Genomic DNA, 16,904 nt, shown 5'->3' with positions numbered 1-16,904 from the left:
CATAAATAGATCGCTTATTTTCTGAATACTGCTATTAAGAATTAAAGGCTAAATCCCTCGGTTTATAATTCTCTATATGGAAACAATAACAACACCAAAACCTAACAGTGAGTACTGACTCTCTCAGGCACTGTTGGACGTCTTTCACATCTATTAATTCATTTAAACCTAAGAGCAACCCCATAAGTCCTAATATTTTCCAGATAGGGAAAACTGAGGCCCAGAGTTGTGGAGAAACACATCTAGAAGTGGCAGAGCTATGTAGTGAGCCCAAGCCCTAGCCATTATTCTAAACCGCCTCCAGCACTGGGCTTTGGCAAATCCAAAGTATTTGTTTCTGTGATGAGAACAGGACTCACCGTGCTTAAGGATGGGATGAGGCCACCTAGTACTGGACACTGGGTGGTGTCTTCTGTGAATGCTTGTGTATTTGAACCAGGTGATGCAGATCGTTGTGTCTCTCTTCCTATGGGATCTTTTTCTAGGGATGAGGCACAGAATGCCTCCTTACAAAGACTCACAGTGGTCTTCCATGGGATGCCGAATTCATTCTGCTCCGTGGCATTCCATTCTTACACTTTCTCCTGAAATCAGAAAACTTGTTTTGATTTTTGTTTTTGTTTTTTGTACTTTTACACAGAATTTGAAGCTACTCAATTTTCAAGGTCGTTGCTTATTTCATGTTCAATGAATGTTCAATAGGTTTACATACGGTATCAGAACTTTCAAATTGTGCTTATGGAATGAAAACAAGGCTGAAAGAAATTAAGTGGCTTCCCCAAGTTCACATTAAGCTTAAGTTTCTTGAGGGAGGACTATCTTACTTGATCCAGGACTCAGCTGGGATAGACCAGTGGTCCAGGCCTATTTCCATTCCTGTTGTTAGAGCTTGGGGAGGGGGGGTGGTCCAGAGGTTGGGGGGAGTGGTCAGATGCACAGGAACCACTAGGAACACAAACTGGAAAGAGAAACTGAGATGCTATTGCCAGTGGAAGAGAGGACTCGGATGCCAGGCAGGTAGAAATGGCAGTGCCCACTCCTCTTTGAATCCTTAACACCAGCGCTAGAGTGGGCTTTCAATAGTATCTGAAAAATGAATGAATGGATCCGTACTGTTCTTTTAGTCAGCGCATGGAAAGATCAGTGCGTTCAGAGCATGGGAAGATCATGGGGACCGTTAAAGATGGTGAAGACCTCACAGGGCAGTAGGACTTGGGTTGGCTTGAGGTAGAGAGTAGATGTGAGGACGGAGGAGGGCACCTACGTAGAGGGAACTTCGGGCAAAGGTGGATGCCCCTGGAGTACTGAGCCTCATCAACTGCTACCATTTCCTCCACTTCTGTAATATCTTGCCTCCTCTCCAAATTCCCGAACTGAGGAAGGGTTTTCCTCACTAAGCCAGTGCCAGGAAAACCAAGGCATGACTCTTGTTAGCTATCCTTCTGCCCATCTCTGCCACTGTTTGTGGACCTTGAGACTAACTTGTGAACTGTTTTGATTTGCTTACATTATTCATGAGTGTTGAGACATTGGTGTTTGGGCTCACCCAACTGGAGTTTCCTTTCCAGGTTAACATGTTTGTTGAAGGATTCCATGATGCTATCCTCCTCTATGTTCTGGCTTTGCATGAAGTACTCAGAGCTGGTTACAGCAAGAAGGATGGAGGGAAAATTATCCAGCAGACTTGGAACAGAACATTTGAAGGTGAGGATTCGGTCTGTAAGGTGACAACACTCTGTAGGTGATCAAGCTGCTTCTTCCCTGGTTCTACTTTTCTCTCTTACACCTGTGGGACTTTGTCAGTTTCTTGTTTTTCTCAGCTGTAAAGTAAGTATAGTAGGTCAAGATCAACCCACCTCACAGGCTTGTTGTGAAAAAGAAATGAGATAAAGCTTGTGAAAGTGCTTTGCTTGAGTCCCACTGACACAGGAAGTGCCTCGGCTCCGTCTGATTGTTAGATAACAACTCTGTGCTTCTTCAAATTAAATTTATCACAAGCCTCGTTCACAACAAATAATCAGTTTCTGAAGAGTTCTGTGATCAGTTTTAAAAGAAATAATACCAAGTATATATTCATCTGTTCAATCCTGGGTGGTTTGAGATGATAAGCAAGTCCGATCAAGTCCTGTGCTTTTATTTTACTTTTAAGATGGTGAGTATCAGCTGGGGCTTTCTTAAGAACAGAGAAGTATAAGAACCATGGCAAAAAATGGCCCATAATCTCATCACTCAAGCAACCTCTGTTGACATTGAAAAATTGTACGAGAATGAGACTACTCTTGGCTGGAAAATATAGAGAAAAATGTACAAAATGAAAAGTGAAAGTTTCCCTTCCCACCGTAGCCCCCTCTCCCCAATGTAAGCACTATTAATAACTTCCTATATGCTGGTCTGAAAGTATTTTGTGCCTTCTGCCAGCACATATGCATTTGTATATCTTATCCAAAAGCTTATACAAAAGGAATATAATGAATGCCACTCTTCATTTCAGCTTTTTAAAACATATATGTCAAGTAAAAAAAAAAATTTGCCATATGGGCACTCATAGATTCAGCACGGTTTTAAATGGTAGTTCCGTATTTTTCGACCATATGGCTGCACAAGGGTTCCTTTAGTCTGTCTGCAGTTGATGGTTACTTCAGTGTTTACAGACGCAAAACGCCATCACAGGCACCTTACACACCTTGATGAATATTTGTGAGTATATTCAATAGGAAACAGTTCTAGTCATGAGATATCTGGGTCGATATGTATGTTAGTGCCTTTTAAAGTGCATTAAATATTGCCAAATATCTTCTATGAGGTTTACTAGTCCAAATTCTTGCTAACAGCATATAGAGTGCTGGTTTCCTCTCACTTCACTGACACACTCAAAGAAAATTACCATGAGACTCAATGAGAATGACCCCGCTGCTGGAGTCTTGCCGCTCTCACTTTCATATTCATTCAGTCATTCATCAAATAGTCCTGAGCACCTACTGTGTGCCAGGTCCTGTTCAAAGTGATGAGGATTCAGCAGTGAACTAAAGACCCTCCCTGCAATCAACTGAGCTTTCAGGGCAATGGAGAGAACTGGCGATAAACAAATAAATGCGCCATTTCAGGGGCTATAAAATAAAGCGGGCAGGGGGACAGAAAGTGACAGGAGGGGTGGTAGGGGACTGCTAATTTCAAGAAAGTGGCCAGGGAAGGTCTCTGGTAAAGCTGCAGGTGAGTAGAGACCTGAGGGAGGTGAAACAAATTATGTAGATGTTTAGGAGGGAACATTCTAGACAGAGCAACAACCACAGAGACCTTGAGCGTGTCTGTTGAGAGAGTGCTAAGTGCTGAGCACAGAGGCCTGTGCAGCTCGAGCGTGGCACGTGAGGGGCACGCGTTAGGAGCCACGGTCACAGAGGTAGCGGGGGCCAGATCACATGGACCTGGAAGCTGTACTGAGGACTTTGGGTTCCACCCTGAGTGAGAGAGAAAGCCGCCAGAAGGTTTTGGGGGACGTGATCTTTTTGGAGCCTTTAAAAGGGGTCCTTATGGGGACCATGTGGAAAATAAAGTGTAGTTTGCGGATGGGTATCAATGAAAAACCCCCGGTACGGAGTACAGATTGCTGGACCAGGGTTCCGGAGACCTGCCTCCGAGCCACTGACTGGGTATTTTGGGCTTCTCTTTCATTACCTGTATGAAGGGGTCGGACTAGCTGATAGCCGAGGGGGGCCCTTTCAGTCCTGCATCACGCCAGATCTTTCCTTGAGCCCTTTCTACATTTATTTGCAATTCGACAAATGAAATCTTTCAGTGATGGGAACAAGTATTGCCAAGTCTGGATTTGGGCCCATATATATGTTTTTTCATTTGGGACTTCAATGTACTCCATGGCCTCATCCTGCCCTTGTTTATTAGAAATGGTAGGACAGTGCTGAAGGGTCAGGTTCCAGCAAGAAGGGGTCAGCAGCTATGGTGACAATTGGATTTAATTTCTCCTTGGTGGCTTTAGGGAATGCCACGTCTTACTTGAGACTAGTGTGACGTCTACTTTAACGTTAGAAAGATTGGAGCACATGAACGAATGAGCCTCTAGGATTGTCTTGCTCAACTTCTGACTGCTTCAGTTGAGGAGCTGGAATCAAATAGGATAATTCAAAGGGCATGTTAGGACAGAGTCAGATTTCCCAGAAGTTGTGCCTAATACACCGAGAAACCGGCATATGTGGACACAACCTCGGTAGGCCACATCCCGTTCTTAGCTATTCCTCACTACATGGTGTGGTCATTTGTTCTTGGTCTTCTGAAGGAGCTTGTTAAGGGAGGGACAGGGGCCCACAAGGGCTGGAATTCAGTTTTGTCCAGAGGGCATGGACTAAATTTGCCCATAACCCATCCTGATGCTTCCATTCTAGGGCTAGGTCTACCCCGGCAATAGGAAATGAGTCCTGGAACAATCAACTCTACAGTTCAGTCTAAACTTAGAATCTTATCTGTCTGAATGTAAAGATAGTTGAAGCCAATTGAGCTTGAATTGAATCAGTCTGAGTGTAGCCCCCAAAAGAATTCTGAGAAATGGTCACTCTGGAAGTGACCATTAAATTGTCAAGGGAAAAATACTCTGGATTTATTTGATAAATTTGGGTTTTATTACCATGAAACCTATGTCCATCTCTCAAGGCTCTCAATAAATTGCCCGGGAAGAAGCTGAATTTCCTGTCTGTGTGAGAGGTCAGAGTGACAAGGTAAATTGGACTGTGGCTCAAACCTTGAGGTCCACTACAGGCCAATAGAAATGAGGGTGGAAAGTCTCATTACTTATGTACAGGAAAATTCTGCTGTCAGCCCGACAGTCTCACCTTAAACACAATACTCTCAGGTGAAGTCTCACTTGCTAATCGGCCACGCTGAGGGTTCTCACCCCATTTCTGGGCAGAATTGTAATAGCTTAAAGTGTAATGAGGTCTTGGATTACTAGGGCCACCTTATTTTAGAAAATACTCTGCAAAAGCCTTAGCAGAACACACCTTTATAAACACCTCTGAATAGAATGACAAATGGTTTTGGATAGGCAATATGTTTGGAGATAAATATGATTCTTTAAAATGGCATTTCTTACTTAAAAGTTGTATAGGCTGTCAAGGATAAACAAGTTTGAGATAGGTATATCCTTTGTAACCAGTCTATATTAAAAAGACAAAAAAAAAAACAAAAAACAAAAATCAAGATGAATGGTAGCTCCATTCTGTTTGTGGCAAAGTAGACCAAAGTCTGGAAAACTCAGTGGGCCTTCAAACCACAACCCAAAGGACAGTAAACCCAAACACTTGCCCTCTCCAAACCACACCAGAGGATGGAACTTTCCCTTGGGATCCTTTTCCCAGACATTCATCTTACTTCCGGAGAGAATCAAACCAATAGAAACACTAAGAATTACACTGAACTCTATTACGGTGTAAATTGAAAGAAAACAAATAGCCTTAGTTTATTAGGATGTGGCCGACATATGCATTCTCTTACTTAGTTAATGAAAATTACAATGCAGACAGACATATTTAATATCAACTAATGATACATATTTGCTTTTACTGATTAGCTGTCTAAGCCACTGTTGCTAGCCAGGTGAATTCAAATCCTTTGTGTGGGCACTCAGGACCACCTACCCCAGTCTGGCGTCTCACTGCTTCCTTCCACACACATGGGCCACCTCCCCCGGAACCTCACCGTCCCTCGCTTCCTTTCAGCTTCTGTGCCTGTAAATACTAACGAGGCTGGCCTTTCTGCTGAGAATACTGCCATTCCCTGAGGGCTGCTTGTCTAAGTCTTGGACTTCACTAACATTCCTATAAGAGACCTGCTCTTTTACTGAGTCTGCCTTGAGTCTCCAACCAAATGCCAGCTCCTTCTCTGAGTGGTGTGGGCATGGTCGGATGTCCATTCCCAGATTCTAAACCCAGTGGTAGTAGCCACAGCAGAAGAGAACAACTAACGTCTTTGCACCTGTGGCGGACGTGTTCGACCTGTCCTGGCTCATTTAATCGTCTCAACAGCCTCTTAGCTGGGAGGTGCTAGTGTGCCTCTTTTACAGTCCTGAAGACTGAGGCCCAGAGGGCTAAGCCCTTGCCCACGGTCACAGAGCTCATAAATGTGAGAGTCAGAAATCCTTAGTCCAGGCTGCCCCTGTCTTGAGGGGGGAATGTGCCCAGTTCATCTTTGCCTCAGCGGCAGCATTAAATTCAGCCCCTCCTGCCAGCCTAGAACTCATCTGGATAAACGATGAGCGATTTAACGTAGCTCCGTGGGTCGTGGGTGTCAACTACACTTACCGCGGGCATTGTTTCACAATATACGTAAGTCAGACCTTCGCGCTGTGCCCTTGAAACTCATACAGTGATGTGTGTCAATTACAGCTCAGTAAAACTGGGAAAAACCCCCAGAACAAAACAAAACAAAAAGGAATGAACACAAGTGGGGTAAAGACTAGCTCTTCTTTAACTCTTGGCTCCCATGACCTGTGAAGCAGGCCCTCTGCTCTCCTGGGCATCACGGGAATGAAGCACAGTGAAGCACATTCGCTGAGTCCTGGGCCTACAATGAGTTTTCTTCTATGATGTGTGGCCGGTGATAACAGAAACTCGTCAAGTCAGGAGCGAGCCACACCTCCAAACTCTCCCTCCTTGCAGGGTTGTTTTTGTTGTTGTTGTTGTTGTTTTTTAAATTAATACAAAACTCTGGGGTAAGCATGCTGCTTTCAGGATTAGTCTTAATCTTTTTTTTTTTTTTAACATATTCCCCAAAGAAGGTCATTTATTTCTTTTTCTTTTCATTTTTAAATGGAGAAATGTTAAGAATTTAGGAATGCAGACACAGATGAAATTACAATGTCTTTCCAAATGCCAACAAAAATGCTCAGAATCTGATGAGATTCCCTGTGGCATGAGTTTGTTTAAAGAATCCTGTCAATTCATTTTCTTGTTTTTGTTGGCAGACAGAGGTCTTTTAAGTCACTAACTTGGAGTTCTTCACATCTCATCCTCTAGGTATTGCTGGGCAGGTGTCCATAGATGCCAACGGAGACCGGTACGGGGATTTCTCCGTGATCGCTATGACAGATCCCGAAGCGGGCACCCAGGAGGTGAGCAAATGACAGTATGACTCCGCGGCTCCTCCTGCTTGTGAGATCCCAAGGAGTGCATTTGTCCTGGTGTCCAAATAGCTGTCCCCAACGCAGCCTCCAAATACAAATGAGCTCAAAATCTTGGAGTTTCCGAGTAGGGAGGGCTCACTTCTGGTTGAGCATATCCTGGATGATTCAAGAAATGGTTCCAAGTTTACCCTCAATGGGGATATCCTATGTCCAGCGGCCAAGTGTGCTTCTTTGATGGCTGTCGCTGGGAGGTGATGTTCCCATAGCACTTGATGGGACCTGGCATAAGGGACTTGCTGCTTTTCTCCTAGTGTGCATGTATCGGGCCTTTGTGCGAGGAGCAGAGCCTGCAGAACCTGGCACTTGCTGTATTTACTGAGTGATTTTTTAACCCTTGGAGTGGTCTGGGTCTCATGGACATTCCGGTCTCTCCTTCTGTGAAAGGTGGAGAGTAATAGTCCGTTGTAGGGCTGTTATGGGCATTCAGGAGTGAATGTGTGTAAAGGACTTGGAAAGTGCTCGCAGCACAGGCCAGTGATCATTGGATTTTGGTGATTATCTAGAATTCTTTGTACCATGACATGAACTATCCTGTGGGATTGCTGGGCCTCCTTCAGGAGAGACAGGGGCAACATCCCAGGCCACTCAGGACCAGTGTGCTGGTGCCCAGAAAAAAGGGAAACAGATCCTGAAAACCTGGGGGGAGCGTGCTTCTAGATCAGGGCTCAGGTAGCTGGCGAAACATCTGTTTGAACCATGAACTTGGACAAACCTTGAACTGAGTCAGCAAGGAATACTGAGCCGGTTCAAAAAGAGAGTTCAGTCTGGAAATGGGCGTGCCAATAGGTAAATGCATCAGAGAGGAGAATGGAACTCCTGAAGGCACGGACTAATCTTCCAGCCAGAGAAGGGTGAAACAGGATATTCCTAAAAGATACTTTTTGACTCTTTAAAAAAAAAAAAGGATTATTTATCTGAGAGGGGGAGAGAGAGAGAGAGAGAGAGAACACACACAAACAGGAGGAGCAGCAGAGGGAGAGGGAGAAGCAGGCTCCCCACTGAGCAGGGAGCCCAATGCGGGACTTGATCCCAGGACCCCGGGATCATGACCTGAGCCAAAGGCAGACGCTTAACTGACTGAGCCACCCAGGTGCCCCCTTTTTGACTCTCTATACGCCCAGCTGATTGAGTGGTATGAGGCTGCGCACCTGTAATGGCTTAATCTGGCTCTGAGGTGGGCCCTGACTCTCTCCCACATCCCTGAAAGCAGTTCGGGCTTTACAAATGGCTGACCGCGTGGGCTGCTCTGTGGCGGACGGCGATGCGTCCCCTCCGAGGAACAAGGGAAAAGCCATACATTCTGAGATTGTTGTTTTCTGTATGACCACCCTCCCGCCATAGGGAGCCACAGTTCTCCCTAAATTATGCTTACCTTCAAAGCATCATTAGTGACTGCAAATCTTGACTTACGAAGTCCTCAAAAAGACATCATTACAGGCAGTGTGATGGGGTGCCCACCCCATGCCTCCGTTGGAAACAGAGAACTTTGAGCTTTCAGTTTGCATATTTGTTTTTTGCTTTGACATAGGTCATTGGTGATTACTTTGGAAAAGAAGGTCGTTTTGAAATGCGGCCGAATGTCAAATATCCTTGGGGACCTTTAAAACTGAGAATAGATGAGACCAGAATTGTGGAGCACACAAACAGCTCTCCTTGCAAATCATGTAAGTTTAGAGACTTAATTTGCTCTGTGTTTCACCATCTACGCTATCACCACAACGCAAGTTTAAAAGACAGATGCTATCCAGGAGCTCACGTTCTGAAGGTCCAGCTTGCTTTTGCTGATGTGGTAAAACCCATGGAAATAGTTCACAAATTGCCATCTCACTTTTGTCAGAGGTTTCTAGGTCTTCCTTCTTTTTCATGATGGTGGAAGCCCTTCCCCTATTATTACATCTCTTACCATAATATAATCTCTTCACATTTGAGATGACCGCTTAGGGAAAATACAAAGAGCCAATATTAAATGCGTAGCAAGTCTCATTCTGATTTTCGGAGTTTGTAGGTGTCCTCCTACCCCTCAGAAGCAAACAGATAATGTCCCTTAAACACCCCCAAGTTTACGATTGGCAAGTCCGTGTAAAATACGCTATTTATGAGCAGACTTGTCATAAATATAGAAGCAAGTGGACATTCTTACAAGGAGCTCACATAGGAAGTTGTTGGAAATCGTTGCTTTAGAGATAAGCTAGTGAGGGAGAACCAAGTGAATAGTGATCTTTCAGGCCAGTCAGTCACTTTAGGCTAACATATGTATGCTCCTTATTTTGGGACCAGCCTTCAAACTGCGTTATGTATGTATATGCGATAATTATGGGAAGGAGAAAGGCAGACATATGTTAAGAACAGTCTCTGGAGTTGCTGGGCATGGATTTGAAATCCCACCCTTGTCACTTACTGGTTTTGTGACCCTAGGAATGTTCCTTTTTACCTCTTTAAACCTCGGTTTCCCTGTATGCCAAATAACAAACGTGTACCCAACCCTTCGGGCTGAGGCTTAACCGGGGTAATGCAGTAAAGGCTGACACTACACTGTTTATACAAAAGCTAGCTATTTATCATGTTTATATAATAACTGGGACGCTACTGAACTCGATTGTTTCAAATTGTTGTTCACATTTTCACAAAGCTATATAGGACATTTTGACATGAAACTCTGGCTTTGGCGAGAGAACATCTAAAAACAGAACATTAGCCCAATGCATTTTTCACCAAATCTTCTAGCACTTTGAAGTGTCGTCAGCCGTCTGTGATAATAAGATATGCTGGCTCAGTCCCATGGTCCGTCCAGTTGTTTTCTCTGACTAGGAGCTCAGGAGAGGATGCACGTACCTGAAAACCTCTGTTTCCAGTGTTCCTCAGATCTTTCTTGAACCTGCTTTATTCCATTATTCTCCCATGGTCCTTTCTTAAATGCTTCTTAAGCTTTGCTCTTGGCAAAAAAAAAAAAAAAAAAAAAAAAAAAAAAGGAAGAAAGTGCAGGATCCCCTAGAAAAACTTTATTAAAAAAAACAAAAGGAAAATTTGCCACAAGTGGGAAATTGAGATACAACTTCCAGTGACTAAAACTTGAGACATTTCTGTTTCTCCAAATGAACTCTGATTATCTATGTTTCTTTTTTAAGCAGGTGGTCTAGAAGAATCGGCAGTGACAGGAATTGTTGTGGGGGCCTTACTAGGCGCTGGCTTGCTAATGGCCTTCTACTTTTTCAGGTTAGGATGATGCTTTATCAAGTTTTACAGTTCACTCTCCTCTATTGCCTTGGTGACTCACCTTTGCACAGTCCTCCTTGTGACTTGTCCGTATCTTGCTCTTACCCCAAAAACATGGCAGTTAAAAGAACAAAGCTGTTCTTTTTGACGGTCTTCATGACCCTGCCGGTTTGGTGGTCAGTGGGTTAGCACACTGGGCAGTGGGTCAGGGCTTTCTATCGCATTCCCCTGTGGGCCACAGAGCCACTGCTATCCTTTGATCACATTCTGACGCAAATTCCTACCACCCACCAAATGTTTGTAAGTGGAGAAGGAATCTGGACAAAGGAAAAACAGCTTACGTATTCTTAAGCTTCCCCCAACTCAGAACTAGGTGTCTGAGTTCACCTTCTGAAGACGAGGAGGTGGCTCTGGGCAGGCCACGCTCTCAGGCTGGTCTGTCCTCAGTACTTGGAGAATCCACACGCTTAACTGCCACTGTGGTTAAGCCCCAAAGCTTGTAAAATTGTACTATTTATGTGTGTTCAAGGTACCATAGTCCCAAATCATGAGGGCGGTCCATTCCTTTGTAATCTTTGGTGATTGAGTTTGTGGCTTGGTCTCAAGTCATTAGACCAAGATTTCTTCATTTCTGTATGGAAATGTAACCCCGGGTGTATGTGACTCTTTGTGGGAACAGTTGTATTCCTGTTCCTTTGGTCACAGTACACTTAATCTGATCTTTATCCAGGGCACATCCTGGGAGTTAGGGAGAGCTTCTGCAGCAGCATAGACAAGACTTAACCCACAAGGCACCCAGGGAAAAAGGGGAGGGCTTGTTCTATGGCATTTTAGAAAGCATGCCAATTTTCCTCCTTGAATAAGGGCATAACGCCTTGGGGCACACTGCTTTAATCTCCGACCAGGGTTTCATATTCTGTCACTTCTCATTTATCAACCCAAACCCAGATGTCCCTTGAGGGCATTCTTTGTAAGAGAAACCATAGTATTTTGTAGCCAAGTGAGGTTTTATTACTACATTCACTTTCCCTTTACCCAGGAAGAAATACAGAATAACCATTGAGAGGCGAAGCCAGCAAGAAGAAAGTAACGTTGGAAAACATCGAGAGTTACGGGAAGATTCCATCAGATCCCATTTTTCAGTGGCTTAAAAGAAAGCCTTTTCTTTTGGCCTGAGATTCTTTAAGGAGATAGATGGGATGAAAGACATCAATGGAACAGAAGGGGCGCTCTTGAAGAACTCATTCTTTTAAGCAGTTAATCATTTTGTTGTAAAATTTCTTTAGAAGCTCAGGAACTATAATTAATCACCATATGCCTCCTGGTCTTTCACCTCATGACAAACAAATATGAGAATATAATGTCTCTCTGTTAAATGTTCATACTGTTTCAAGGGCATATGATTGGATTTATGTTTGAAAATTTGATGTCTCCACATCTTGATGGCTTTTGGGGGCATTTCACATAAGGCTACAAAAATGTGGTTTTCTTAAATGAAATGTTTTATAGCTAGAATAAAATCATTTTTACGAGTAGAATATTCTTGGAAAGAATTTAACGTCCTGAAAGAGGAAAATGTAATGAAAAATCTCAAGGTTGGAAATACAGTGTTCCTTTTTCTAATGCTGGTGGACAGATTTGAAGTCGAGGACTACTCTGTCCAATGTATATATTCAGGTCCTGACTTCGTATCTCGAAAAAGGATTTCCTGCCTGTCTCCTTCAGCATCTCACAAAAGCTATTCTGGAAAGTTGTAACTATTAGTAAGATAAGAGGATTTGTATAAGAAAAGCAAATCTAAAATGTTTCACTTTTTAATGTAAAAAAGCCCTGTTTCACACTAACATTTTATTTTAGGTATTTTAATCTTATATTTTGCTATTAGAAAATGTGTCTATTTTTTCATTTTGAAGATTAAATTCCACTTATATTTTAAAAGCATGGGTAAAGTGTACAACAAACCAGCAATGATGAAAGACCCTTCTCTTTTTCTCCTTGTTTCCCTCTCCCCCTTGGCCATAGACAAATGCCAGTTGCTGCTTTAATTACAGAGATCTAGAAATGTATTCAGATCACAGACTCTACAGGAGGACATCGATTTACCTGTTTTAAATGCAAAGTTATTTTAGGGATAGACCTCTTCCAGTTCTGGTCAAATGATGAGTTTCAAGATAAAGGGTGGAATTGATTAGAATTAACTAGGGGTTAAGGCAGCCCTTTTCCCTTAAGAACAAATTTATAGAGTATTAGAATTTGACAGCACAGAAATGATAAATTAAAAAATGCATACGTGACATTTTACTAAGACCCAGTGATATTTTGGTTAAAAGAGGGAATCTAAATAGTTACTACATTCCCTTTTGGTTGACTCCACAAAGCTTTATAGTCATCCTTTACTAATAACCGTGTAACAGCAGGTGAGGTGCAGGTATAAGGGATTTGAACAAAGTTAAATAAGTGTCTACTGAATATCTACTTTGCACCCAGGACTCTGCACATAGGTGTAAACTCAGGTTGCTATTTTTGCTGATAATTTATGGAGAAAATAGTGAGAGAAGACTAGAGAGTTGGCAGATTGGCATACCCTGTTGTTATTATGTCACAAAGGGCTTTCTTCAGTAACCTTTTGAACATCTGGAAAATAGTTTTTAAAATTATCTTAGTGACTATAAAAGATCATGTATAGGGAGGAAACTAGGGGAGTTCAAGCAACCCCTTGGTTGGGATGGAGGTCGTAGCGCGCACAGGCGGGAGTGCAGGCAGAAGGAAAGCTGCATATCTTGAAGGCTGGCCTGAGCTTGCCTCCCTGGCGGAGTCGGCCTCTGTCCCTCCTACTTCAACCAGCCGATGGATTATTTCTGTGTGAGGCCTATTTCCCCTCCACATTTACAAAATGGGATTCAGGCAGCTGGAGGGCATGTTAACTGAATGAGCTATGACCCACGAAATGACTATGCTGTGGTTCTCCGTGGTGGATGCAAAGGAAAAAGTGCCGACTTCAAAAAAAGGTGACAAAAGAAGGCAAGAAGGCAAGCTCCAGAAATTCCAATGAGAAGAGAGTTTGGGAAGTAAAATCTAGGAAAGCAACATACTTAATAACTCAGGACTCCTTAAAGTGAAAACAGAATGGAAGGTTTGCATCCTTTTTCTTTTTTTTGTGAATTGAAAGCTTATTTCTCATTTTTATTTTTCAACAATGTTTCCAATATATTTTAGAGATACTCATTTTATACTACCTTGTGTTTGTGAAAAAAAATTTAAATTTCAAGCCTATATGCTTATTGCAGGGGGAGAATCACTCTACCTGGTGGCAGTCTTTGGACGTAAACATTTCTAACCTCCTGGAATTAATATAGGGGCCCATTAACTGTCACGTTTTTAAAGCAAATATCCTTTATTTTTACTTCAGGTAGAGGAACAGTTCTAAATTTAATATGATATCCCCAGATAAAATGGTAGAAGTGAGATTTTAGTTTTTTAAAAATGGCAGAACAAGTCATGAGGTTTCTCATAGGTACGTGCATTCTGTTCCAAAGTTAAAGCAGTTCTGGGGGATTTTAAGATTGATTGCTTATCTATTTACATGCCTGTTTTCACTTCTTTCCTCCTTGAAATCATCATATGAGTTACCAAAACTCCATTAAGTTTTGAAAACGCCATTAAGTTGGAAAACTTTGCTACAAATGGTAGGTTTTTGGAGCAGGCATACCCCGGGTTGAGGCCTCCGGAGATTGTAATCTGGGACTTAAGCTCCTACTGCTAAGCACATCTTTGACAATTAGTCGTTCATACTCCGCCAGAAGCCACGTGTCATACAGTAAAATAAATAGGGCTTCAGTTCTTATATCACCCTATAAATTTTTACCCTGAAATCTAGGGTGTTCAGATTTCAGAAGGGAAACTTTATCAGTATTTTCTCATCTGGCCAAACAAGCTGATATGTATATAGGTCAAAATGAGTATATGCTTTTTACATATACTCATGGTGTTGGAATTAAGTATAGGTTTTATGGTTCAGACTTTTGCTTTAGAATGTCCCATCACTTCTCCCTGTTCACAAGTTCTAAGGTTCTTAACTTCTTCAAGGTACCTGTGCCTGCTTTGTCCCCAGTTTACCAAGTTCCTTCTGGTTGCTACTGATTTTGGAAGTGTAAGGTATACTGTTGGCAGTGAAGTTAAAGCTATTGTATAGACCTCATACAGACAGTGACAATTCAGAAATTAGCGTCCCGTGGCATCACCTTCTTGTGAGTGAGTACACAGGGCTATTTGTGGAAGTCTCTTTGGGAGGCCAAATAAAATATCATACCACCAGTATTAAGGGAGTGTTTATAAACTGAAAGGAATGAATACTTATGTTTCTTGGGACACAAAGAACCCAGATCCTGAGTGGATACAGTAGAAAACCAAACACCAACCCAAATTAGGCCCCTCGATCTAGATTTCATGGATTCTGTTTAGTTATGCCCCTGGTGGTTAGTACTTCATGGAGAAGCTGAAAATGGGCTGAATTTCCTCTTCAGTGGAAAAAAAGGAAACTGTCTGAAAACACGGACTATGTTTTGGGGGCAGTGTGGAAGCATAGAGAATGAGAAGGTGCTGTTCAGAGGGATCTGTTTCTTTTTTGGTTGATCTTTAGAACTAAAGAATACCCAATAATTTAGCCCATCTTCAACTGCCAGACACAGCAAAAAGCTTGGGACACACCCAGCCAGAAGAATCAGGAGGTTGATCCTCCAAAAGAAACAGAAGAGAGTGGTATTGCAAGCAGTTCCTTACCACCCCTTTCTCCCTCACTGCCCCCACCATCCATCTCCCTCACTGTCCCCCCACCATCCATCTCCCTCACCTCTGCCCCCCACCATTCATCTCCCTCATCCCCGCCCCCCACCATCCATCTCCCTCACTGTCCCCCCACCATCCATCTCCCTCACCTCTGCCCCCCACCATCCATCTCCCTCACTGCCCCCCACCATCCATCTCCCTCACCCCTGCCCCCCCATCCATCTCCCTCACTGTCCCCCCACCATCCATTGTGGCTTCGAAGATGCGTCGGCATCTTGCCCATGCAGGATAAAACTTGTGAGTAGGACCTCTGTACTTCTTCAGAGGGGAAGAAGACAAAACAGTGCTGCCTATAAGAACATAGCCGGCTTTGGATCAGAACCCTTGTGCTAGCTTGACCACACGCGCTCTCGGGGCAGGACAAGCCTGTGATGGGCCTATTCCAACAAGCCTCGCTTTGGTTTCAGCATGTAGATCTCACGCATGTCTCTTGCAGGCATACCCCGCAGCTAGACTCTAGGATTAAAATGACTTTCAAAAGGGGCTGGATTGGAGTTCGTTCAAATTTTTCATTAACCACTAATGTTAATTCATACCAAAGGCAAAGCAATTCTCAACCAGCTGATGCTGTTAATGTTCATGTTTTAAGCTACTTCAAACGTGGTCAAAGGGTTTCAATGGGAGCCGAGTGTCAGAAGTAAAAATCCGTATGGTATAATAGCTCTCTGATGTATCAGGTATGGAATGATTCCTCGGGGAGAGATTTGAACAAGCAGAATTAAGAGTTAGCAAAAATGCTGTTGCTTTGACTCACATGTTTAAAGACCTAACTTTATGCACAGGAATAAAGGGCCCTTCCACAAAGGGTGTACATCGCACACAGACCACCAGAGTGGTCGCTATTTGCTAGGGGAGCAAAGCTGTGCTAGCACACAATAACTGGGAAGAAAATCTCGAGACAGAGAACAATATGGATTTCGAAACAAGTTGCCCTATTGATTATTTAATGCCAACATCCAAGAAAGTTCAAAGAGGTGCGTCTTACTTAGAAGACAGCAATGGGTGCCCTCAGCAACCTGGAGATGCTGTGAGTTTGCAGATCTTTTTTGCTGGGTCCTGGGAATCTGAGCTTTGTTCCCTGTGCATGGTGAGGTGTTGAAACCAAGAGGACATGGTATAGACACCGTGGAGGATTACTTCTGCAGCCCTTGTCTTCTGGGCCATATTACTCATTGTTATTTTAAATATAGGACTACCAAACATCACAAAGCTACCATGAGTATGGTGGGAAAGTAAAATAGAAGCTGCACAAGCTACAATTTATTATTCTAATGTAAGTAGAACTATCTGCATATAATGTGATCTAATTTATTGTTTTGTGTAGAAAATGAAAATTAATGACTGTGGATATAACCCCTGTTTTGTATAATATATTTTATTTCTGGTGCAAACTGATCATTAAAGTATCTACTTCATTTGGTGTTTGGATATGAATGTGTATGTGTTCTCGTAAATGTTTCTCTTAAGCAAGAATGCCACATGCTCACAGTATAACAATGTGTTCTCATTAAAAATACATCCCACAGAAACCTTTTCCTGTTTATAATTCAACCAACATACACTGCAAATATCCATATTCTCTGAGGACTTTCTATTTTCCTAGGGCGAGTTGAAGTAAAGATCAATTAGCGGTTGTGATGAATTGTATTGCTTGAATGTA

General features: G+C 42.9%; 1 protein-coding gene across 2 annotated transcripts in view; it reads left to right on the top strand.

The window, feature by feature from the left end:
- NPR3 (natriuretic peptide receptor 3) overlaps nucleotides 1-16,659 on the top strand; it is a 70,503-nt gene extending 53,844 nt beyond the window's left edge. The window contains exons 4-8 of one of the 2 annotated variants that reach the window (XM_045787199.2): nucleotides 1,569-1,704; nucleotides 7,020-7,114; nucleotides 8,715-8,850; nucleotides 10,315-10,399; nucleotides 11,439-16,659. In XM_045787199.2, coding sequence (XP_045643155.1) covers nucleotides 1,569-1,704; nucleotides 7,020-7,114; nucleotides 8,715-8,850; nucleotides 10,315-10,399; nucleotides 11,439-11,550 — 564 coding nt within the window. In that variant the 3' untranslated portion in view covers nucleotides 11,551-16,659. Of the gene's footprint in view, nucleotides 1-1,568; nucleotides 1,705-7,019; nucleotides 7,115-8,714; nucleotides 8,851-10,311; nucleotides 10,400-11,438 lie in introns of both variants that reach the window. The other variant, XM_045787198.2, reaches the window with a different exon arrangement.
- Nucleotides 16,660-16,904: the final 245 nt, after the last annotated feature.

The sequence above is a fragment of the Ursus americanus genome, chromosome 15 (assembly GCF_024610735.1).
Source record: "Ursus americanus isolate L20-20 chromosome 15, mUrsAme1.1.p, whole genome shotgun sequence".
Classification (NCBI taxonomy): Eukaryota; Metazoa; Chordata; class Mammalia; order Carnivora; family Ursidae; genus Ursus; species Ursus americanus.
Note: the sequence above shows the minus strand (reverse complement) of the source record. Positions and strands in the feature narration are given on the sequence as shown.